Consider the following 25581-nt stretch of genomic DNA (forward strand, 5'->3'; position numbering starts at 1 on the left):
TAATCCATGGACACTATGAAGTTCTGAATTTTCTTTACTTTATTGCATTAGAAATACTGTATTTCTTCGGGAAATGCTTTTAGACAGTTGGTAGTTAAATACAACAGGCTGCGTTCATTCACATATGACATTATGGAGTGTACTACAAATCCAGTCACGGACCAGCAATCCCAGCGTGTGTAAGCTTTAATTTGTTCTATTGAGCTTCCTTAATAAAAGCTCAGTGCAAACCTATGTTGTACAAAGTAAAGAAGCAAGAACATAGCTTACATGAGTTTTGACGTAAAAAACTTTCCATGTAAGAATGCAGAAAGTTGCTTTCTTCTGAGGAATCATGCGTTTTCTTTTTCCAGCAAATTTTTGAAATTTCCTTTTAAAGTTGGGCCTCCACCATTAACATTACTGCATGATGGTGAGAAGCACTTTATCTGGTCACGTCACATGATGCCACCACACAGACAGGACAGCAAGAGGTGCCAGACTCTGATCACCAGGCAGATAAGTGTGCCCTTGTGTCAGCATGATACACCTGAGTCTTCTCCTCTGGCACTGCATGAAGTTTGTTTCTGCATTGCATTTGAGAGCATATTTGTGTTCACACAATGCAGATACAAGGCGAATTTGAACCCAAGCAGGAGTTCAGACCAGTGCTGGAGGCAGCGAAGATGTCATTCACATTCCTAAGGAGGAGCTCCTGGATGGAAGAGCCTTTGAGAAATGTAATTTATCAGTTTCAAGGCTGACTTTTGATTCAGTGGACTTGGCTCCATGATCAGTTCAGAGTGTGCTTTTCACAATATATTTTCCACAACAGTGAACTGTTAAGTATTTAATTTACCATAAGTTACATACAACTAGCCTGAAGCATATGCATTGGTAAAACAAGTCAGTAGTATATTGATGATATGTCTGGAAAAATATGGATATACTTGATTATTTTTTACGATTTTAGCATGTGAATTATTTAACAACTTATTTTTCTAATTTGTTACAATAGATTGTAAGAATGTGTGGAATGCAAGCATATGTGGAAAGTAAAAGAAATGTAGAAGGTAAAGGATATGTCGATACTTGGAACGTAAGGACAGCTGTTTAACAACTATCCAGCATATGAACAAAGACAAAACAAGAGAAATAATAATACTTAAACACCCAAACCCTAAGGAACAGGAGATAAAGTAGAGAATGCCAAAGATGAGATCTCTCAGGCCACTGATTGACAGGCCACTGAAGGAACCACTCAAAGCCTTGGAGAGGTTCAACCAGAGCTTTATAACCACTACAAGTGATTGGGGGGAGTGGGGGGATGTGAAATTATTATGGATCTCACAGGAAAGAGGAAACTTATTATGGGATGCTTTAAGGGAACGTGCAAAACTTACGGGATGTTCAGAGCAAGGGCCATAGGCAGGGAGAGGAAGAGGATCAGGGAGGAATGCACATGAAAATGGAGAGGGCAAGCCAGTGATGAAAGGGTCCAGTCATATATAAACAAGCTGCTTGTCCATACACTTCTTTGCCCAGGCCCTGTGCCTGATCACCATAATCTCTTTCATTTTACTAAATGCTATTTCTAACCGTATTTCTGGATGAGGTGCTCTATATTCTGGGTGTGTGTAGTGCTAGCTGGAGTAGCTGGTGAGTAAGATATGAGATCTGGGAGCCAGCTAACAGACAGACCAGAGATCTGGGGGCTGGATACTCTAGAGAGTAGGGGTGTGAGGATCTGCTACTAGAGAAAGCATGGGTCTGAGCCAGCTACTGGGAAGACCTGTTTGTTTCTGTGGGTGCATGATCTGCTAGCAAGCTTTGAACCTGATTAACCGGTAGGAACCATTGTACTATTTGGGTAAACCCAAAGGGGGATTGTTTTATTTCTAGGACTATCTGTATCTAATTAATTTCTCATTCATTTATTTTATTGTTTTCACTGATAAGTAGTTTAGGTTAATAAATACTACACACATTATGCCTAAGATTTTAACTGGGTGACATGTTCAGCCTTGTATAATGTTTTGCAAAGGGTACAGAAGAAGAGCAATCACCAGCTGGCTCTTCAAGCCAGTGTAAAGGAGAAGTGCCCATGTTCTGATGCAGTGCCATAATGCTTCCTGCTCTCTTTCCAAGCAGCAGTTAAGTCTTGCCCATGCCAAACAGTAAGAGAACAAGATCAAGCTCCACAGATAGGAGTACTTTATGCTGCAATTCAAGCAATATTCTTACACTAAGGGCATACTGGACACAATGGATCAAATATAGAGCTACAGTCTAAAAAATTCCAGAGACTTCTCCGGAGGTCTCCCAGGCATATTTAGCTCCCTTTGAGATAGGTGCAATCAGCAAAACCATCTGTCTGGATCTACAGCTTTTGGGTTCTTCTGCCTGCTCTATATTCTACTTGTTAAATACAACCTTTGCTCTTTTTCAGATTACTCCACTCGAGGAATACTTTCTGTGCTCTAAAAAGAACTGACAGAAGGACAATTTATGAACACGAGACCCCTCAGAAAAAAAAAAAAATTGCAAATATTGTAGGATATTTTTCAGCCTTTTTGATTTACCTCTTATTTTTCATGATAAATACCTGCCAAGGTTTGTACAAATCGTAACACAGCTTGAAACTGAATTATTGTCAGGTGTAAGCTGTAACAGCACTACAGTCCATGACCTTAATTGACAAAACATGCTACCTGTCACTGATTCAGCACAAAAGTCATGCTGTTCCCCCAGGCTCTTTATTTAAAATCTAACAATAAGACTTGAAAATTCGACTGGCTTGCTTCTCCAGGGAATGGGGATGTTTGCCCTAAAAGTAAGGATAATCAGTACTGTCAGCTTGAACAGAATTCGTGCTTTCACTTACAGTCAAGAGTAGTATTCTCTTACATTTAAAACCTCTGCTAACTTTTCAAATATTAACAAAATATAAGTGAACATCCTTTCTCTTTACTATGCCAGCAGAAAACTCTGGATTCTGACTGTTGCTTATGGCTTTGCAACAGCAGAAGCAAAGTCAAAGCAAATAGGCTTTAGGTGTTTTCACTATTACTATGTTTTGAACTCTAGTGAATGCTGAAATAAAAATCATTCTATTCCTTCCAGGAGCAAAGAGGAGAAGCAAAAACCTTCCTCTTCAATCACTGCAGAATTTTATTAGTCAGACAGAGTGGAAATCTTCTCTTCCATCTGTTAGAAGGCTGAAGAATCAGAGCAAGGTTTACAAAAAGGAAGAAAAGAGAAGCTTCAAATTTTAAATGCAGTTTAGCCAAAGACTGTTAGATAATGAAGTATTCCAACACAGCCTATAAATATTACTGTGATAGAACGCAAAACACCCTCCCTCTTCTATTTATACTCAGCAAGTGGGTATCTGACATATTCAAATTTTGCCAGTAAGTATAACTAGCGCATCCTCTTCTGTTTTTAATTCTGATTACTCTGCCTTACAACATGGAATATAATGGAAACAGAGCTGGATTTGTGAATAGTTGACAAAAAGTATTACAGATATGAAAAATTCTACATAAGCAAAGAGATGGAGAATGCTAGAAGCATTTCTTTCAGTGAAGAAGAGCTGCCATAGCAAAGACATGTAGAACATAAAATGGTATAGAAAAGGCAATTTCCTACTGCAACGTATCAATGAATCTAAGATTTCAGACGCAGAACAAGGTACTTATGAGAGTAATGAAAACACATACCTGTTACATTCAACAGGATATGCAATAATGAGGGATGTATTATCTATTAGATAGGTAAGCCACCAGCTAGATAAGCTTAGGAAGGTATTTTTGTACTTGTGCAGTTTTTTACAACATCTTTTGACATATCTTGCATTGACCATTGTCAGAGACAAGACAGTAAAGACACGCTATTCTGATCTGATACAGTGATAGTGTGTTTCTACAACATCACATTCCCTCTTCCCACCAAAACATTAAGCGTCCCACCATTAACAGCTCCACAGTCCTCACGCAAAGGTTAATTCATGGCTACATACTTTCAACATTTTTCTTTACTATTACTTTTGAATAACTCTTCATCCAAATTAGATGAATGAAATCTAACAATAATGAAGCCTTTTGAGACATCATAGATGTTAACTGTCACCTAATCAGCAGAACACACTGCATCTGTCAGCATTTATTCATATTTCCACTATAAAGAAAGCAGGTTTCACGTTTCCATTATTATATCAAAATATAAGTGTTTAAATATGTGGATTTATTTTTAATGCCACTGTGTTACATATATGCAAGAAGTCAAAATAATTGACTCTTAGCACAGGTAGCAGTATATATCAAATAAAATTAAAATTAAAAGAATAGCTCAATTTATTTCTTGAAATTTTCAGTAATAATTGTTTTTCATGTTCCTAGAGGCTGGAAGCAGATTTCTAATAAGTAAAAGAAATGCGCATTATTTCATACTTAAACTGACTCTGAACAATTCTGTTCCATGAATGAGGGAAAGAGAAGCTAGTGACAGTGCAGTGTTTCTGAAATGTTCTTTGCCTACTGCCACCGGGCTCCTCTCAGGCGCAGTATCACAGCAGTGCTGCATTTATGCAAATGAGTGCATTCTTACAGGAAAGCCCAACAGGCTAATTTCTGCCCAGTAACTTGACCTTACTGACCGGTCACATATAGTACACATAAAATCATTACAATTCTAGATTATTATACTGAAATGCCAAATTCTATCCTTGAGACATTTCCATTACTTACATTTGCCTTGTCTACATTATTAAAATAACTTTGATCTAACAGGGGAAAAAACACAGTATTTTTTGGAGAAGGCTGTGGAAGATGACCTCCTTGTCTGCTAGTATCAGGACTCCTTCACAGAGGGCTGATTCCTAAAACTTAAAACAGAGATGAAGGGACAAAAACAACTCACCATCAAAACAGGATATAGAAATAATATTTAGGACAATAATTCTCTTCAGATTAATGTACTGGTTCAAACTTCAATTTCTTACCACTGTACCTTCTGAAGTGTCTACAGAACGGCAGGCAGACAATACAACATCCTTGCTTGTAAACACACATGAGATTTATTGCAGACAAATTTACCTGCAACATCATGGAGTAATTTAGTCTCATTAGGAAAGTAATTTGATGCAAGTTTAAAAAAGTGCTGAGCAATTTTAGCTTAAAATAGAGTGGAATTAAAATAGAATGGAATGTTATGCAAATTTCTGCGTTAGTTCAGAAGTCTAATTTGTTTAAGGAACCTAAATCAGGAATTGGAGCTGGGTCCCATTTAAAAACAGTTTTGTAGAACTATCGTTAAGGAATTCTTAGACGAGACACAAAGGTAATGTAAAGCTGCTACAGGCATAATTTAAATACATTCAACTGCTGCTACACATACAACATTCTGTTTTAAGTTAAACAAGGGTTCTCACTAAATGCTAAACTACATCACGTGGAAACAACCAGAAGTATTCTGAGATCTCTGTAGACAGTGGGTAACTGTTTGGAAGAAAAGTTATGCGACATGTGAGGACTCAAAGCACAGGGTCAATTCTCAGAAGTTTTTTTTCTGGGAGTGGATATTCTATTTCTTGCCGCTAAGGGAGTTTGTTACAAAGTATAATTCTGTTTTTCCTTGTCTCTCTTAAGTTACCTTTTTAGATCTTGGTATCTACGTGTGGATTAACACAGACCCAAAACATGTTCTGTGATGTTCTGACAGATAGAGACTCAAAATCATTTTCTAAAATTGCCCTGAAAAGGGATGAATAAAACTGCTGCATCTCTGTTCAGTATATATTCTACACTACAATATGTTTTGATTTTCACACTTGGTAGGAAGGCGATGCCTACTACAAGTCCAGGTTTGACAACGATTCTATTTTTTATTAGGAAGGAAAATCTCTGGCTCAGTGTAAGCTACCCATGGTAAAATAATTTAACCTAATACTCCTAACATGCATAATTCTGTAAGCCCATATAAGCACCCTATTCTAAAATTAAACATCAAGCGTTAATGGGATCATCTAAATAGTACTCCTAACTATAGTCAAACAACTGACCTAAAGTGATGATTGTCTGAATGTGAAGGTATTAGGAATGTGATTTTTTAATTCCACTATTAAAAGCAGTATCTCCTGAAAAAGACAAGATTAGTAATGGCCTGTATTTACCAAGAGTCTCAGCTTCTAAATCACAGGGAACACACAAATTAGGAAAAATACAAGCCAAAGCCCTTAGAAGGTACTGTAATTGATTGGTTTAAATTTGTGGTGTTTCCTTTTGGAAACAGTCAAAAATGGCATTGTTTTCAAGGAGGTTCAGCACTGTGCCTTCTATATATGGAGCAACTGCAGTATTAATTTTGGATGCAAAGTTATAGGCACTCCTCAAGCACTGAGGTAGCACTGCCTGAAGTTAAATGAAAAATGGCTATTAATGCCAAGGGTTTGGATCATTTCCCTTCTGGTATTTAGTAAGAATTAAGCATCTTTTTGAGAATGAAGGATTAAATTTACTCTTGGGGAAAAAAGTCAGCATATATAGCTCAAGTAAAAGCATCCTGTTACTGCTATAAACAGATTCTTAGTAAAGTTAAAAAAGATACAGAAAACTCAACACTTTCTTTACATAAAAAATAGTTTTTGACAAAAGCAGTAGCCCAATACTTCAAATACTGTAACAGTAACAGAAAACATTAATTTACTACCAGACGAAAAAATTGTGAAGTGGTAATTAACTCTATTCAATTAAGTATATTCTTAATGGGCTTTAATCAGTGTGAACACACACATTGTCTTGGAACACAGTGGTCAGAAAGAAGTCCAGAGAAAAAATTTTTTTCAGTGATTTGAGCCCAAATAACAGAACAATTTTGTGTGAAGTTTCAGCTCTAATTAGAGATTCAAAACGATACTTCCTTTATGCTTCCTATAACTATCCCAGGTAGTTTGCCTCACAAAATAAACAACCCACCATTTTTTCTCAGATTAAAAGTACACTTACAAACAATTATCATACTGCCACCAGATGATGGCTGCTCCCATGACGTTCTATACCGCAATGAAAACAAGTGTCATTATCTTCCTGGAACTGAGGTATTATGCTCCCAGGAATCTCTCAGTCACATGAGAATTTTTTATCTTAAAGTGTTGGGGGCGGGGGGAGGGAGAGGAGGACAGCTACTGTCTGAAATGCTAATGAATGCATTCACACAACAGTCCTTTTTGGTAGCAAGTTTTTCTAATATTAGGCACTCTTGATGCACAGAAACTCAGGCATATAAGATTAAATTATTTGCCTAAGGTCAAAAACGAAGGCTGTGGCACAGCTAAGACTACAACCTGTAATTCCAGAGTTCCAGTGCTATCTTCCTTCCATCTCCCTATTTGCATAAGACCTGTAAACAGAGTAAAAATCAGCACAAGGAAGCCGGCCTCATATCTAATATAATTTGTAATATCCACAATTCATTATGCAAATACATACATAAACACACACACACACACACACACACACACACACACACACACACTTGCAGGCTTGAATCTTACATTCTTCCTTTGTTTAACTGAGGGGTTGCTTCCCTCCGAGCATCCTCAACTTTCTTCTGATGCCCCACATACCATGAAGTTGGGTATTACTTTCACTTACACCTAAGAATATCTCAACACATGTGCTCTGATGGCTTCAGAGATGTTGCCTCTGTAACAGAGAACTGATTCATAAAGAACACTGAACAAATAATTCTGGGAATGTGCTTGATTCTACACCTGAACTGAAAATGTGGATGCCCTGTGTTTGCCTCTGTCAACTGTTCCAGTTTCAGGAGTGGACCAGTTCAAACATTCAAGTCTTATGCACAAGATTTTTCTTCCTAAAAATGTGAAAAGCCTTTAAGAGAAAATATCATGTTACTAGTAATAGAGCAAAATGACATTTTCATGCCTTGTATAATTAAAACTACATGAATTTTAAACATCATCTCTTTATTTTCAGGCTATATATACGTGTGTGTGTGTGTGTGTGTGTGTGTGTGTGTGTGTGTGTGTGTGTGTGTGTGTGTGTAAAAACAAAGCAATCTGAAAAAAATGCAAACATACTCACTAGTAACCTTTTTTATATCTTTCTTCACTTTTTGGATCTCAATAATGAGAAAGACTTCTTTAGCAGCCCTGAAATTATGTTCTGCCCCACTAGCATCATAACCAAGTTTCTGAACACACATTTCTCAGACTATTCATTATTCACAGAAAATGAAGCATATAATTTAGAAGCACATAAAAAACCAGCATTAATTATGGCTACCAATAAAATAGCCTGTGGCAGACCTCAGCTTCCATATGAGCCTTTAGTGGTGGAAAACTTTTAATACTACGTTGAAACATTCAAGACTGTCCTTTAATATCCTGCTTTAAATACACATATGCAATATACACTGTTCTGCAGGCTGTATGCATACTGGCACAACAGTAAAAAGACAAAATGTTCAGTCCCTACTCTTTATATAAACAAACAAATTCAAACAAAGGAATTTTTGATTTGGGGATTAAAAAAGAAAAATCAAACAAACTATGTGTTTTGTAGTAGCTTTGTCAAAAGCCATTTCTCCCACTGCCTGGTAACTATGGACTCTTCTTATTCCACAGTGTCCATACCACAACTAGAAAGAAAAAAACAAGAGTAGGGTACTAATGTTTCTTCTTGAGGGAACAAGCATCTAAATTGCAAACATGAGACCCACCTATGGAAGCTAACTGGATATCCTTTTGTGAAGCTTAAATGTTGCTCAGGCAGCTCCTAGGTGTATCCTCAAAAAAGCCTCTTCTAATTCCTAAGCCTCGGAAGAGTGCTAACAAAGCCAGAAAGAAAGCTGGGAAAGCGTACAGCAACCTAAAACATACTAACAGCCACAGCAGATCAAATCAATGATCCATCTACTGCCACAGTTTCTCTTCAGAGGGCCCAGCAGAAAAGGCTTTGGAAAGAGCAGGAGAACAAGGGAATCACAGAATCACACAATGGCTGAGGTTGGAAGGGACCCTCTGGAGATCATCTAGTCCAACCCCCCCTGCTCAAGCACGTTGCACAGGATCGCATCCAGGCAGGTTTTGAATATCACCAGAGAAGAAGACTCCACAACCTCTCTGGGAAACCTGTTCCAGTGCTCTGCCACCCGCACAGGAAAAAAGTTTTTCCTCATCTTCAGATGGAACTTACTGTGTTTCAGTGTGTGCCCACTGCCTCTTGTCCTGTTGCTGGGCACCACTGAAAAGAGTCTGGCCCCATCCTCTCTACACCCTCCCTTCAGGTATTTGTATACATTGATAAGATCCCCTTTTGAGTCTTCTCTTCTCCAGGCTAAACAGTCCCAGCTCTCTCAGCCTTTCCTCACAGTGGAGATGCTCCAGTCCCCTAATCATCTTCGTAGCCCTCTGCTGCACTCCCTCCAGTAGCTCCATGTCTGTCTTGTACTGAGCAACCCAGAACTGGACACAGCACTCCAGATGTGGCCTCACCAGGGCTGAGTAGAGGGGGAGGATCACCTCCCTTGACCTGCTGGCCACACTCTTCCTAATGCAGCCCAGGAGATAACTGGCCTTCTTGGCCACAAGGGCACATTGCTGGCTCATGGTTAACCTGCTGTCCACCAGGACTCCCAGGTCCTTCTCTGCAGAGCTGCTTTCCAGCAGGTCAACCCCCAACCTGTCCTGGTGCATGGGGTTATTCCTCCCTAGGTGCAGGACCCTGCACTTGCCTTTGTTGAACTCCATGAGGTTCCTCTCCACCCAACACTCCCGCCTGTCCAGGTTTCTCCGACTGGAGAGAACCCTTCCAAATGCCCTTCTTCCCCCTTTCTCCTTCCTTCTGCCTTCTGGCAATGTGCAGTCTGCAGACTTTTTCAGTCAGGTGTCACACAAAGTCCATTGGAGGCAACAGCACTTGATGGACATTTTTTCATTTTTTTCTGTGAAAAGAATCTAATCATTTTTCAAAACTCATTGAACCACAGTTCACAGCTTCAAGTTTCACAGTTTAGTTATTATATGAATAAAGCTCTTTTGTTTTGCAGTTGGTGCCTGATGACGCCATTTGTTACTTCTCAGTTCTTGGATTAAAAGCTATGGAATAATTACTCCCTTTTTACTTTATTCATGTCACTCATAATTTTATATACCTGACATATCCTCCTTTAACTCTTTTCTCAAAATGAAGAGTCAGTTAATTTAGTTTCTCCTCATATGAAAGCTAGTCTGCATCTCTGATCATTCTTGTCAGCCCCATCTTTACTTTCTTCTAGATCGATTAGACTCTCTGAAATGGGGTGACTGGAGAGGACAAGAGCTTCATGCAGTGTTCAGGACATGCATAATACGGACTTACAAGAAGGTCTCCAGTAATGTTCTTTGTTTCATTCTCCACTCCTGTCCTGATACTTAATGCCCCATTTGCCTTTCTGACTGCCAATAAGCTTAACATCACAACACTTTCCAAAAGCTATCCAGAATAACTTTAAATCTCTCTTCAATCAGCAGAATACAGAGAAAATATACAGAAATGGGGAACAAATAAAGTAACAGACAATAGTACTATCTCACTGCCAGGAGACTAACTCTGCTTGCTCTTCTATAAAGTCTGCACGTTATGGCAATTTTTTAGTTGCTCCTGGACATAAGGTAGCAGTTTTGAAAAGAAAAAATGGTATTACTTTTGTGTATGGAGCATCTCCCTTTCTCAGGGATTTGCTTGGTTAACCGTGTACCTGCAACACATCTAGTGAGGCGCACACATACTGGGAGCCGGCCGTGCTACTGACACGGGTGGGCAGTGTTTTCTACCTGTGCTTCAGCAACAGCTCACATATAAGGGGCTGATTCTGACCTACTGTTCATTTGTTGTTATGCATGAACCTTTTATACAGGCTAAATGAACCCCATAAAGGGATACCCCTGTCCTTAATTTTAAACGGATGGGTATCCGAATACCTTTACAAAATGTATCTCTCAGATCTAATGCATTTCCTTAAGGTTCCTACAAGATACTAATTTCAGAAATGCCACATGTTTGTCAGTTTAGCAGAACTTCTCCAGCAGGAGGGAGGAGGAAAAGAGGAGAAGCTGGCCCATGACCAATACAAAATCTACAGTAGTCCAGACTTCAGAAAACAGATAATTTTTATATTTCCTTTGTAATTCTCTGAGTTTTTATTTTATTCATGATATAGTATGAGTCATACCCTTCTCTGAGTTAAACCTGAGTAAATCTAGAACACCAGGATTGACTTCAGCAGCATTGCTCTACCTTGTTTACTCTGAGATCAGGTAGAGGACTCTGCTTCAACTGAATTCAAATAGCTTTCTGTAGTTGCTGGATAGTTATGTAGGCATTTTCATTTTAAGAGTCTTATATTAAGAGTCTTACGGCTACAAAACCATGCTTTCTGCTGTAACCACTCTCAGTAGCTAAGTAACAGTCAAGTCTTTGTATTTTTAAACACATTCTGTTGATCATCTCACAGTTTTTACCCAGGATCTTTCATTTGGTGGAGCTTTTTTTTTTTTCTTTTTTTTTTTTGGTCAGGGCTACGATTCACTTTATTTAAATCATTTTGCTGCCATCCTTTTTCCTCCAGATATCTGAGAAAGCATCAAATTACAGATACTGATATTGATCTGTGTTATTTCATTTCTATACATAGCCTGCAAAAGCTTGCCCTGGCTTGTTGGATGATGAAAACAGTAATAAAATACACTCTATGACAGGAAAGTAATCCCAAGCATTCATGCATCAGACTAATAAATCAGAGAAGCAATTGGCAGAAGAATTGTGAAAAGAAAGAAATAAATGAAACTATGACATATACTCAAGCATTGTAATGCTTCAAATATTTGCCAATATATTTATTGCCTTTTCAAAATGTGGGAATTTCATATTATTTATGTCAAATGACACTGTCTTTCAATGTATATTACCTTTCTTTCCCTAGTACCTAGTATTTTCAGATACAGACGATTCAGCTTTTGAAAATTTGGTAATGCAACAAGAATATTTTTTCCCAGATCAGTGGAGGGACCTTCAAGAAACGGCACAATGCTCTTCCTGCATCTGGTGCATGTCACAGAAAGTAGCATGAAAACATTCATCTTGTGCACATAATATTGATTTTTTTCTCTCCTTCTTACTGTGTTAAAAGCATTATCACCAGATGTTTGCATCTGAATTTTCCGACTAATTGAATTTACTGCCTAAAATCCTCTTACATATGGCTACAGAGGCAAATTCTTGTGGCTCAGTGCTGAAAAAGTTAGAAACCTCTAGCCAAAAGTTTCATATACTGCAAGGCAAAGGTGGTGGGAGCAAATGTTGAACATCCCAAATAAACAGGAGGTCCAGACAGATTTTGTTTAAGACTTCACTCCCTTCTGCATACAAGAGTAGTGCCAGGCCCCTGAAGGCAGTGAGAGATAGGTCAGGTTCAATATTTCAAGGATTTTTTAAAACTTGGTTAACAATTAACAGGTGTAGTGCACAGACAGCAGTGCAGAATAATCAACAAAGCTGCAATTATCCATACGAAGCGTGGACACTTGTTAATAATTCAAATACCTGCTTTTGGCTCACTCTGGCACAAAATAATTTTGCTAACTACTTACTGGCATCAAGGAAAAAGGTATCTGAAAGAGGAACTTTAGGCAGAGTGGGCAAGAGTTTGTCGGGCTGGCTATCCCCTGGATAGGGAATAATGGAGAGGAAAGAAACATGAAAGCGGTGTGGCTAGTAATGACGTTGGTACATACTGTCAATATTAAGTCAACCATTTTGTAAAATAATAATTTTTTCAGGAACTTTGAAAAATTGCTTGACTCAGTCTCTTAGCAAGATGACACAGAATGATGTAATTACACAAAACAATAGGAAGGAATCATGCAAAATTTCTGCTTATTTGGCATTAACTCAGAAAAAACTCTACAACTATATTTTCAATTACACTTCTTCATGAAAACATATACTCTTGTTTATTGACCTCTAAAACCATGTCCCTTCACAGAACTGATGCTTCATTCCCAGTTAAGGCAAATCTTTGCAAAAGGAATAACTTTGAAATCTGAATGCAACAAACCCAAAGCATTAATGAAGGTTCTCAGCAGAGCAGAGGAGACAAACCAAATGTTTTAACCAAATGTTACCCTAGTGGCACTTGCCATTAACTCACTTATTCAACACTGTAGTATTTTTCCCAATCCTATATCAAGTGAAATATGGAAGATGCAGAGTAAGTCATTACAATCCCGTCACAGTATCCTGATGATGAAATCCAAGAGCAACCATGGTTAACTGACCACAGCGGGACTGCTGAGTCTAAAATGCCACTCCTGTGATGTAGAAATTACAGATTTTGGACATACAGCACTGCACTCAATACCATTCATTAACACTCAGTGTTAATAAATGTAAAGGTTGCAAACAAAACCAAGATGCTATCTATCGTCACAAGAAATAAATGTCACATAAAGATAGCACATAAATCAGCTCATGAAACTCAACAGAGAAATGCGTTCAGAAACACTTCAAAGCAGATCACCTCCAGGTGAGTAGTTTCAGATTTAATTCCCTGATAGAAGCTGGGCTTTTTTTTTTTCTTTCTTTCTTTCTTTTTTTTTTTTTAAAGCATTAAATGAAAAGATCTAACATCTTACAATTAACCATGTTTCTGGCACTTAATGGCAAAGTAAAGCAAATTTATTAGTAAAAAAAGAACAGTGATATGTTCTGATAAATATTACTTAGTAACTCAGGTGAACTCAGTGTGGGACTTTAGATTGGGAAAGAAAAATAATTAATTAAAATATTGTAAGAATAGCAAATAAAAGAGAATATGGTATTAACTTTTTTCCAAGTAATGAAATACAACCGTTTCTGCCACACCTGTTTTACTTAGCATTAAAGAGGGAAAATGTTCAATAAGCGGGTTATATTATAGTGCATGAGCTAGTGCTTCTTTGCTTCGCATGATTTAAACGACAAGAGAAGAGAGGGTCTAGTAAAGACAGCATGAAGGAATAGGCAAAGCAGGCAGGTTAGACATTTCAAATTAGCGCTGTCATTACCAAAATGCTGCAATACACTCTCATACACCTGTGAATAAAGGAGGACCTGAAGTACAGAAATAATCATTATACCCTGGGAAAACATACCATTTATATGACAGAAACCAAACTCACACCCTCGACTGCTGGAAGAAATAAAATGGAAGGAAGGAGAGAAATTAAGAAACATTGTATAGTTCTGTAGACCGGATCAAATGGAGCTGATTAAACAAAAAGTAACAACCAACAATAGCAGAAAACAAAGGTCGCTTTCAAAAAATCTTCTCATACGGAGGGAAGAAAATGAGGGAGAGAAACAGAATATCAGGGTGATGAGACCTTAACCACAGGAGAGAAAGGACTTTATTCTATAAATCTGACAGAAAATAGAGGATTTGGTCTTCATCTGTTCCAACTGTGTTTTATGAGTATATAGGAAGGGGCAAAATATGCCTTTAGCCCCTCTATCCCACCCTACATTAGTCCATCTGTGACTGTGCCACAGGAGCCCCTGTGCTGGGCAGAGCAGAGCCAGGCAGAGCCCTGTGATGCTGCCTCGCACCCTCCCCTTCCAGGACTCCAGGTTCAGACGAGGAAAAGCAGTGCCTTGGGGCCCCACGTGAGAGGTTGTCACCACTGAGGATGCAGGATTAAGTGTTCAGCCAGGTGGAGCACAAACCACAGCCTCCCTCCTTTGGGCAACTTCCCAACTTCAGAAGCAGCCGCCGATGAAAGTAGTACCAACCCCTAAAACAGAGGCGCAGGAGCAGCCTCTTACATGCCCTCTGCTTAGCAAGGGCACACCTCTGCTCTCATGAGCACGACATGGCGTTTGGGCACCACCCGACCACCTGAATGTTTCATGGGAGTACCCAGAATGAAAGACAGGTGGGACAATCCTCCCAAAAGTATTCAACCTGAAATTGAGCAGGCATTTATCTTAACAGGGTGTTGCAAACTTACCCCTCTTGAGACCAAAATCAATTATTTAATATAAAATACGTAACAGAGATAAAATAATCAAAGTAGAAGAAAATGATCACCCCCAATTTACAGAAGAGCCCATGGTCATACAGTGCTACAAACAGAACTTGGGTCTGAATCTCCGTCAAGTGCTTTTACTATAAGCTCATTTTATTTCCGGTATACTTAGGTATACGTTTTTTACTCCATCTGACCATCACTTATGACATATAAAACATTTTCACACATTTCTCTCTCTGTCCTTTCTCTGGCTACAGTGAAACACCAATGTGTCATTTTTTTGCTGCAGCATCATAGGGTAGAATTGAGACACAGGTTTACTAGAAAAAGCTAAAATAACAGATGGTCAAATTGATCAAACTGACTGTTCTTGTCACAGTTTATTTTCAGTGTTATTATCACTATTATTATTATTATGCCAATTGAGCCAATCTCATTTAATAGTTACATGTCATTTATTTTACACTTTGCAATTATATCTCATGTAAAGTGTAGGCAATACACCACAAATACTGCACCGGTGTAGCCCCTTTTGGCTGAAACACAGCCTTTAGACACCGCCAATTTTAAAGCTTCATTGCAAAAATAAAGCTAAAAAGATAAGCAATCCCCGAGAAGGGAACACCAAATAAAGTGACGTTCCTCACAGGAACGATAAAAATAGTAAAACATAAAATCCATCATGGAAACGATAAAAGCCCTGAATGTAAAGGAATAAGAACTAAAAATGAACTTATTTTTAAAAACAGCTGAGACCTCTGAAGAAGATATGAAGACTGAGTGATCCTGCTGACGGTTGTGCAGGGGAGTTACATGTCTACCCAAACTTGTCAGCCCTGTGCAACCTCTTATTTAAGCACACAGAGAGGGTGGAGGCGAGGCTGACCTGGGGCCCTAACAGAGGACCATATCATGGATTTTACTGTTTCCCCAGTCCTGCCTATATCCAGGCTTACATTTAGGATAGGTCTGGGTCATGGTTTGTACACAAATAAAAATGTACACTACTGTCTCACTAGTATAAAAGGAATACTGGCTCTTCACAGTGAAAGAGCAAAAGAGAAAGCCTTTTCAAGTGACTCATGTATGTAGTATAATTTAGAAACAACAAACATAACATTTGTTGTATATATTGTTATAACTTGCTAATTTGCTTTAAATGTAAAATTATATCCTTGCATGAAAAGGTGCAAGGAGTGGAATGTTTTGTTGAAAAATTTATTTCAGTAACATAAACTAAGACAGTTTGCAGAAGACAAGTCATTTCCAAAAACACAGTAACTTAAAATGAAATGTTAAAACAACATATGAAAATGACACGTCCTCTAAAAATGTTATTGTCTGTACTAAATGTACTCCCAACAAATATTTTAGAGTGTATCTGCAATTTTTACATTCGTTCTCAGTATCACCTATGAGATACTTCTTTCATTTAAATCAAACACCAAGTCTGTATCATCTTGTATGCAAAGATTAAAGGAGTGTACATAATGTATTGAATGGAAACTCCGTAGCTTCAACACTGGACAACCCAAATTCCAGCCTTTAACTGACAGATTTTAGAGGAAGAAGAGAGAGAGGAAAAGAAAGCTATGGGAAGGGGAAGGCAAAACCGTGATTCTTCTTCAACCATGTTAAAAAAAAAAAAAAAAAAAAAAAAGGTATGCTGTTTTCTTTGGGGCTCCTTAAGCAAGCAGAAGGGAACCTTGTAGAACGCTGTAGAAGCAAAAATCAAGATATCCCTCAAGGATGACAGGAGTACCTCCAAGCCCATCTTTCTGGGGCTTGGAGCTCTTCAAATATTAAGAAATAGAGAATTGAAATCAGTGTCAGCAAGCAGGTCTAAAAGGAACGTCATAGAACATCTGTCCATCACTTCGTACTAAGTATATGTATTCTTTGGGCCAAAGTCCTGCTAGAGAAAGACATGTATGTACTCTTGCTCACAGAGCTCTAGCAGTACTCTAGATGACATCAAAGTTACTACAGCACAATAAGCACTGTCATTATGTGAATTTTAGAAGTGAAAAAAGTATACGTCCTGGAAGATGCTGACAATAGCTTATATGACATAGTGAGATATTTTTTTCATATATTCTTCATATTCAATATTCCTCTCAACCAAAGAGGCTATCACACACTTAACAGAATAGAGGATAAGAAAGAAAGATGCATAATCAACATGTCCTCAGAAATAATAATCAACAGCCACATTAATATAATAGCAATGAACCTAAGCAAAAGCCTAGTATAATCTATGCCTGCTGCCTGACATACCAAAGAACATAGATAGGATGGTGAAAGTGTTCTGAACACATCCTCAAGAATTCATTAACAAAGATGCAGAAACATCGTTAATAATAGATGTCATCAATGACAAAATGAATGTGAATTATCGCTCTGAGCAAGTTAGGAAGGAAAAAAAAACCACTTTCAGCATGCAATCACTCTATTTTTAGTATTGAGTTGCCACGCAATAAAATCTGGAATGATACTTTTCTTCTAAGATTGTGTTAAGTGAGTATACAGGAATGCTTTCCAAGATAAAGAGGAAGCTGTCCCATCCAGCAGGGCTTATTAAGGATGCACAGAAAGGCAACAGCCAAGACAGTTAGGTAGTTACTTTCTTTTTATTTGACATCTCTGCAGAATTCTTCTGAGATGAGAAGTTCAAGTGCTGTGGCTTTGACAGCTAAAATTAATTTCCCAGCTTACAGAAGGAAGTCATTGGTGTCACAACCCTCAGTGACCTGTTACACCTTTGCAGCTGATGGCAGGCTGACATTTTCCATGACAGCAAAACGGTGTTGGCACGTGAAACTGCACAATTCAATCCTTCTATATGTTGATCTCATAGAAAGGAGTAGGGTGTCTTTATAGGAAAAGAAATTGCTTTAGAAGAATGAATCCTGTGTGTAATAGAATGTTCTCTTTCAAAGAAATGTTCTCTGCTGACTATTTTAAAATGCGTTTTTTTTCCTATACGCACCTGCCTGCTCCTTTTTGGCATTCAGAACTACCTCTGCACACAATCTCACCATTGTTGGTGGAAGAGTCCTCTCCTAAGGAGCAAATGCCATGTGAAGGAGCCTTCTTGTGCTCTTCCACCTCAAACTTTCCATTTGCCTTCAAATATCATATCAAAACACCTTTCTTCCTTTCCTTTTGCCTTTTAATTGTATTCTTCTCTGTTATCAATAAACTTATTAATTTATATTATAAATCCCTAAAGTATTTTTAGCTTCAGAATTTCAATATTATTATACATATCTGAAACGGGCTGCCTGATAATTTTTATAATCTCTGGCCTTCTGCCTCTCTTTGCCACCTTCCACATACATGAGGTCTTCAGTTAGGATTGGCCACTGCTCAATAGAAGAAGAAAAATCAACTTATCAGATGTTAGCACAAATAATTAAATGTCATTAGCTCCATCCTAAGGTCTGTTGCACCACCTAAGCACCAAGCACAGGGGATAAAAGTAGAGAATCTGAAGTGCCACAAACAAAGGATGTAGCAGCCATCGTCTTGCAGTCAGCAATACTTAAGGAGACTCAGAAGTGCCACTTAAGGAAAACTTTTGGGTGAAAGCAGCAATTACAATCACACTCTTAAATAAAATGAGACTAGCGCTGAACTGTTCTGAGCAGATGAGAAGCAGCAGCATCTTCAAGAACTAACACCACCATCTTTATCAACCGTCACTGTTTATCATGCATATCACAGCACTAATACGCTCACAGCTGGGAGGGAAAAATGAAAATTCTACGCTTAATTCACTCCAGAAGTTTTTTGTGAAAAAGTAAATGGCTTCTGACACCTTTGTAGCCACCCTGGGGCATCTTCACATAAACAGTTACCCTGCTTGTTTGAAAGTCCTTTAAGTTAGAGAAGGGTATCTGCAAATCTCATGGAACTGAGAGAATTCCTCCATAAAAGAATGATCAGGGCTTTTATATTTATGAAGCAATAAAGAGACATTTAGAATACCATCACCAAATTCGGAAGTAAGCCTCTAATCAACAAGTGTTATAGAAATAACACCTAACATAAAGAAAATAATCAAGATCGGGGGAAAAAATTCTCTCTTCTCCCTAGTCCAAAACACGTTTGACAAAATTTCATTCTCATACTTGTCTGCTATAGAGTTAGTATTTCCACTTCTTGTTCATGATGGGGAAGGACAGAGTAGTTTTTCAAAGGATAGTTTTTCACACCTCAGCCATGGAGATTAAAATGTTTTCAAAGAGCAAAACCTAACAGTAAAACCATAAAAGGTGTCAGTGATGTTATAAATGCACATAGTCTGAGCTGTTATTTTCTATTTTTATTTTAGTTAACTGTACTCCGCTGAAAAGGAATATAAAGGTCTCAATCCTATCAAGTACATGGGGAGAAATTTTACACAGATTTCATCGAAGTCTCATTAGACTAATGCAACTTTATAGCTACTCCAAAGATAAAACTGGAAGAAAAGAGTGATCAAGTTCAGATCATGAAGCTTATGAAGGCTGACATGCTAAAGGGATGGATCAGAGCAACAACAATAATGCTTCTAAAGGATTTCTCCCTACATGCTTGGCAGCCAAAATCAAAGAACCTTCTCCCTGAAATGTGATAGCTACCTAAGGGCTCTCGATCTATGGCTAACAAGGGGAAGCACAGATTGTACAATGAATAATTGTTCCAATCATTTAACTGCCTTTCTCAGAGATTATTCAATTGTTTTTACCGAAAGATTACTTTGTGGAGAAAGGATGAGAGAAAAGAGTATGGGGACAGCGTGTAGTTAAAACCTTCAGCAACACCTGTAGCATAGATCTTTTTGGAACAAAAATTCTTCATTTTAACATTCATATATACATATATTTTTTTATCTCTAAGATGTTTGGGGCAGACATTTGCACCAAGTGCAGTTCTTCAGTGCAGTCCTGCCAGTGCCAACAGATCAAATATTTACTCACTTGTGAATTTCTTCAGTGTGAAAAAATTCTAGCTGGATTGTTCCCTGGTTTGGAACACGCCAAGTGTGAGAAATCATAAAGCAGCAGCAAGCCAGCATCATTTTGCAGTCCTGACACATACTCAATAGCAAATCCTGAACTCAGTTTACCTTTACAGGCCAGGCCACAAAATGCCAGTCCAGGCACAGATTTACGTGCACACCACACGTCCCTGATTAGCAATATCCAGAAGAAGGGCAGGGGAGGCAGCTGGGGATGGTAACAGCTTCATTCGTCCAATTTTAATTGACTCCTGTATGCTTGTCAGATACCTCAGAGCACCATTCTTTGCCAAAAGCTGAACTGGTCCCATTAGCCACAGGGAACAAGTAAGCATGAAGTACGGATCAACTACAAGTAGAGAACAAAGTCTGTATTGCTTCTTTGAATTACATTTCAGATACAATCTGCACAGATTTTCAAGATCACAGATCACAGCTCAAGCTGCAAAGCCAGTGAAATTAATCTTTGTTCATGCAATTATACATGAAAGCAGGCTTTAATTCAGAGGCATTCTGTTTAATTTTCTTTTCCTACAGTTGTATTTAGTTTCCAAACTTCTTTTTTTTTTTTTTTTTTTTTTTTTTTGACGTTCCCATGGAAATGGTCATATGCTTCAGTGAGATCAAGACTATATTACTAGTTACTCTGATCAACTACAGGCACAGTGGTATGCAATCAAACAGAAATATTCAATCCAAACAAGTCATTCAAGTAAGTAGCAATAATATTTTATGCAATTTGTACCTTCTCTGATGGTAATGAATGACTTAATTGAAAGCTTGAGTAAACTTGGTCCAGACTTGTAACTCTTCTTCAAATACATATAAATAATAAGTGATGAAAATTCGCATACAACATCACAGTTGAAAACACAGTGTTTACAAATCTTACCTCTGCTTTTATTTTGTTGTCTCCAAAACAGAGATGTTGCAAGTAAGCCGCGGCATTGGACTGTACTGAGGGGAATTGATGCTGTAACATCTGTATAACTTCAGGAAGCTCTGGATCTCGCCATCCAAACTCTCTGTGCAAAAGCAAACAAGAAAGATTAAGCAAAAATTCTGCTGTTAGGGGATAAATGTGGCAACAGTTTGGCCAACACAAAGAAAGAATTGTCTAAGTAATAAAACTTCAGATTTTCTGTTACTTTCAAAGTCAACGTTCAATCAATTACATAGCTAATTTTCCTTTTTAAACTGTATTTCTCTGAGAGAATGTTATAGGAAGTATATTTGGAGTGAATAACATTATGGAATTAAGTCTCTAAGTGTTAAAGTCCTCTAGATAAAAAAGGCTACATGAAACACTAATAAAAAGAAAGAAAGAAACATGCTGATACCATTATACTTTCTCTATTAAAATTAAAATTTGGAGTGCTAGGATCAAAACCCAAAAATTGTTTGCTATGAAATCCTACAGTTTGTAGAAGAGTCCTTTTTAATTACTGCAATCTTTATTTTATAAAACTGCTATCTTACAGAGAAAATGATTACCTATTCTGTCTTTTGGTTTATTGTTTCTAGATATGGGGCATGCTAAATGCAAACTAATGATACAATTATACAATTATATAATTATTACAATTGTACACTACACAATTATACAACTGATTACTTTTAAATCATCATTAATACTGCTCAATTTAAAGCAACTAGACAAAGACTCAGGGTTTGGACTTTCATTTAATCTTACAATGCATGAAACACCCTAGCATCACGTGAAAACTGAACCCCAGAGTACCGAAGAAGACTCAGCAGGTATTCTGCAACTACCACAATTGCATTTTAAATTAATTTGTCACTTCAGGTAATTTTTTTCCCCTCTGTGTCTATGGGTAAAAGCGTTCATGAAAATGGCTTTGTACTTTGTGTCTCAGAAGCCACTCTGCATGAGATGCTTCAATTCTCCCACACCATTTTTGCATGGGAGAGCTAGTTTTTTATGATTGGGGGGGGGGGCAGGCGAGCCCTCAAAAGTTGTGAAGAAGGTTGTAGGTTCTTTGTTGTCTTTACTGGGGTAATCGGGGGCTGCTCGACAGAAAATGCACAACAGCTTTTGCAGAGTTCAGCTCTAGTACCCGAAAAAATATTCCTAATCATTATTAATTCCCTTTCTGAGTAAGAGGGATTCTGCTGCACTGAAGCCAAGTGTACATCACTGGATGAATTAACCTGAGTTTGGATAAAGCTTACAGTAGCTCTGCGGTCCATCTCAGGCAAAATCAATCATTTTGCACATTTAATACAACAGTTCTCCAAGCCATTTCGTTGAAACAAGCCCTGTTTTACAAGAATAATGAATTATTATGAAACAGAGGTATTGTCTGTTCTTTTCCCATACAGGATCTTGGCCAGATTGAGAGTTATCATTCTGTTTGTATCTTTATAAAGATTCAGAATATGAAATATTAAAAAATACACTCAGAATTTCATCTGCTATTTCTGTTCTGACAAAGCAGATGTTAACTCAGGAATATTAAATTTCACATTAAGTGTTTATTACAAAGAAAACAAAGATGTGATGACAAATCACACATGAGCTATTCCAGCGGCTGTATTCCAGACAATGTAGACTGCTGACAACCTCCTAATGGAGACCTTTTGCATATCTTCGGAAAGATCCTAATATTGAACATATATTTAGAAAACGCAGCACAACATTGTAAGAGGTGTCAGGGAAGTCTAGGAGCTTTGACAAGCCCTTGGAGGCACACTGGGACACCAGGCAGCTGACAAGATGTTGGAAGCAGTTTCAAGCATAGGATAAGGGCAATAGCTACTGATTACATGGTCAGGATGTAAACAGCTCACAGAAGTGACACAGAAGGGCATATATTGAAAATAAAGCTGAATATCCTTTTGGGGTGTACAAGCAGTCCATCTCTCAGAGAACTATTGCTTCACAGTGCTGGCGGACCTGAGCAGCCTCTACCTCCCACACACAAACTGGTGTGGTATTTAGAAGGATCCAGGCACCACTGTGGGCTACCGGCTGAGCATAAAATACTTTGCTGGTAAGATGGTTCTGACTTGCACAAGCTAGTATCCAACCCTTCATTTTGTTTTATTTTGGTGAGATCTTACAACTAAAGATGAATATGATGGCAAATACTACATTTCCAAGCATACTGGCATACTCTGACTCTGCTTACAGGTGAAAATAAGTGGTTATTTGATTGATCACTTAATTCTATTTAAGAATGAGTAACACAAATCCATAAACACACCATAGGTTTACACAGGCAAGTGACAGAACCAATGTTAATTGATGTGCTAGCTTTCTCTCATACTTATTTTCTCAGTTAGGATACCTAGGTAGCAATACATGTTAACAGGTTCTTCAACTACATGTTAGACCCGCTTCATACATAACACAGTTCTCAAAGAAACAAATAAGCCTTCCAGAAAATATTTTCTAAAATAAAAGTAATTTAAAAAAAATATAGAGGAGAAATTGATTATCCCAGCTCCACTTCCAATTTGTTCTCATTTTCAATACCAGACCCCAAGTACGGGCATTGGTATTTTGGAGAGGATCCAAAATACCAGAAACAGCTTACATGACAAGACAATAAGTTGTAACAGTTCAAAGTAATTGCCTTTAACTAAATAACTATACTTCAAAGTGGCAGAACTTTTATCACCAAATTCTCTCCCAAAGGAAATTTCCCCCTCCGTAATATGCCTATTACTTGGCAAAAAAACCCTCATTATTGCGTGCAATAGTACAACATGGAGCCGGATAACCAGCTCAGCTTCATTTTCCTTTGTCCTGGAATCCAGGACGGAAGAGGCAATGAATGAAGGGGCAGAGAAAAAGCTACCCGAAAGTCTTCTTCCTCAATGGATGAGATCCGGAGATGCTGACACAGCCAGTTCGCCTTTTTTATACAAAAGGCTCAGTGCTATGGAGTGATCTTGAGGTGGCTCTACATCACCGAAAGGTACGCCTGCTCGCTGTCCAGTGGCCTAGAACAACAGTGTTTTCTCCACATACACATCACAAATAAAACAGTCTGTTTCTTTCATTAGTCCCCAATTCTGCTATCAGATATGCAGCTCATAAATGAAGCCTCTAAAAAGGAACCTCTACTGGAATTTTTAGACATTTCCAAAACTGGATTTGTTTCTTCTGCATGCAAAATATATACCAGTTATCCCCAGGCAGTGTTCAAAGTTAGAGTTATGTCCACCAGCTTCAGGTCCCTTAATCAAAGGCCCAGATATTTGTCACAATGACCCTGCAGCCTTCACGTGGTATGTACACACGAAACCAATGTTGTGCCTACTTTCCCCCTCTGATCTTCAAAGAGAAAGGCTAACAAATAAGTGATGAATGAACACTTGTTGCAAATGACTGTGTGTGCATGGGTTGGACATAATTGGAAAAGTATTCCAGAAAAACAAGCTTTTAACCTAGAATACTGGGTTTATCATGCAACCAGTTTTAACAGCAATAAGGAACAAAGCAGAGAAGATAAAATATTTAGCCCCAGTCTGCATTGTCATTTAAAGCAGATGGTCTCTAAAATGGTTATATTTTTAGTAGTTTCTAAATGAAATACGGTAGCTATATAAAACAAACAAAAACTTCTGTCAACGGTTAAGGCTGCTTGAATAATTGTGATAATTTTAGCAGCCTTCAGGGCAGAGAGGACTAGTTTCCAGGAGTTTGCATTTTTTAATTCTTTTAAAAAAATCTCTTCTAGGGAAAAAAATAAATGAGCTAGGGAAAAAATTTTTTTTTAAGCAAAGCTTCCAGCTCTATTAACAAAGTTTACTTCAAAAATTAAAATACTTATGTTATTTTAAAATTTGGCTTAATTAAAGAAAGTTAGGAGGGCTACTAAATGAAGTCAAATGGACTGAAGAGCTTAAGGTCTTGAGCAGGAAGGAGGACTGGAATTTCTCTAAGACAAAGGTACAAAGCTACCTGGAATATTTTGCATAAAAGAGGGAAATTTTTCAGGCCATGGTTCCAAGCCTACCTGCTTAACAAAGAAATACATGTTAAAATAGCCAAACAGAAGGGAAGAAAAAAACCCAGAAAAGACTGATAAGGAAAGGAAGACAGATCATGGAAGTCCAAAGACTTGAAATGGAATGAGAATTAGAAAACATCACAAAATAAGCTGGGTTAGATCCTGGAAAGGAAATTAAAATTAAATAGCAAAATATCTTTTATTGCCTCCAAAGGAAAGTAATAGTAAGGTCAGCACATGATGAAGACTAGGGTCAGATTAAAGAAAGGGAAAAGGACAGTGACAATTGCATCTACTTCCATTTCTGTGAAGCATCTGATATCATGCCACATGGAAATCAGTTAAACTGACAGCAAATGAAGATCAGTAGTAGAATTACCAAGTAGAATCAAGCAAAATTTGAAACTGTGGTGAATAACCTAAACAAGCACTAGCTAAATGCATGTGTCCTTTATCAACATCTTCCGTACTTACAACACCTGAGAGGCAATGTGCACAGATGGTGAAACAAGCCAGAAAGCTGGAGTCACTCCGACGAGGTAAGT

The 25581-nt window shown here is 38.0% G+C and overlaps 1 protein-coding gene across 5 annotated transcripts in view; it reads right to left on the minus strand.

Moving 5' to 3' along the window:
- Window positions 1–25581, minus strand: part of CTNND2 (catenin delta 2) — a 664005-nt gene that overhangs the window by 157264 nt on the left and 481160 nt on the right. For all 5 annotated transcript variants that reach the window (XM_064506857.1, XM_064506859.1, XM_064506856.1 and 2 more), the window contains one exon: window positions 20947–21079. In XM_064506857.1, coding sequence (XP_064362927.1) covers window positions 20947–21079 — 133 coding nt within the window. The remainder of the gene's footprint in view (window positions 1–20946; window positions 21080–25581) is intronic.

Source organism: Dromaius novaehollandiae, chromosome 2 (assembly GCF_036370855.1).
Source record: "Dromaius novaehollandiae isolate bDroNov1 chromosome 2, bDroNov1.hap1, whole genome shotgun sequence".
NCBI classification, from domain to species: Eukaryota; Metazoa; Chordata; class Aves; order Casuariiformes; family Dromaiidae; genus Dromaius; species Dromaius novaehollandiae.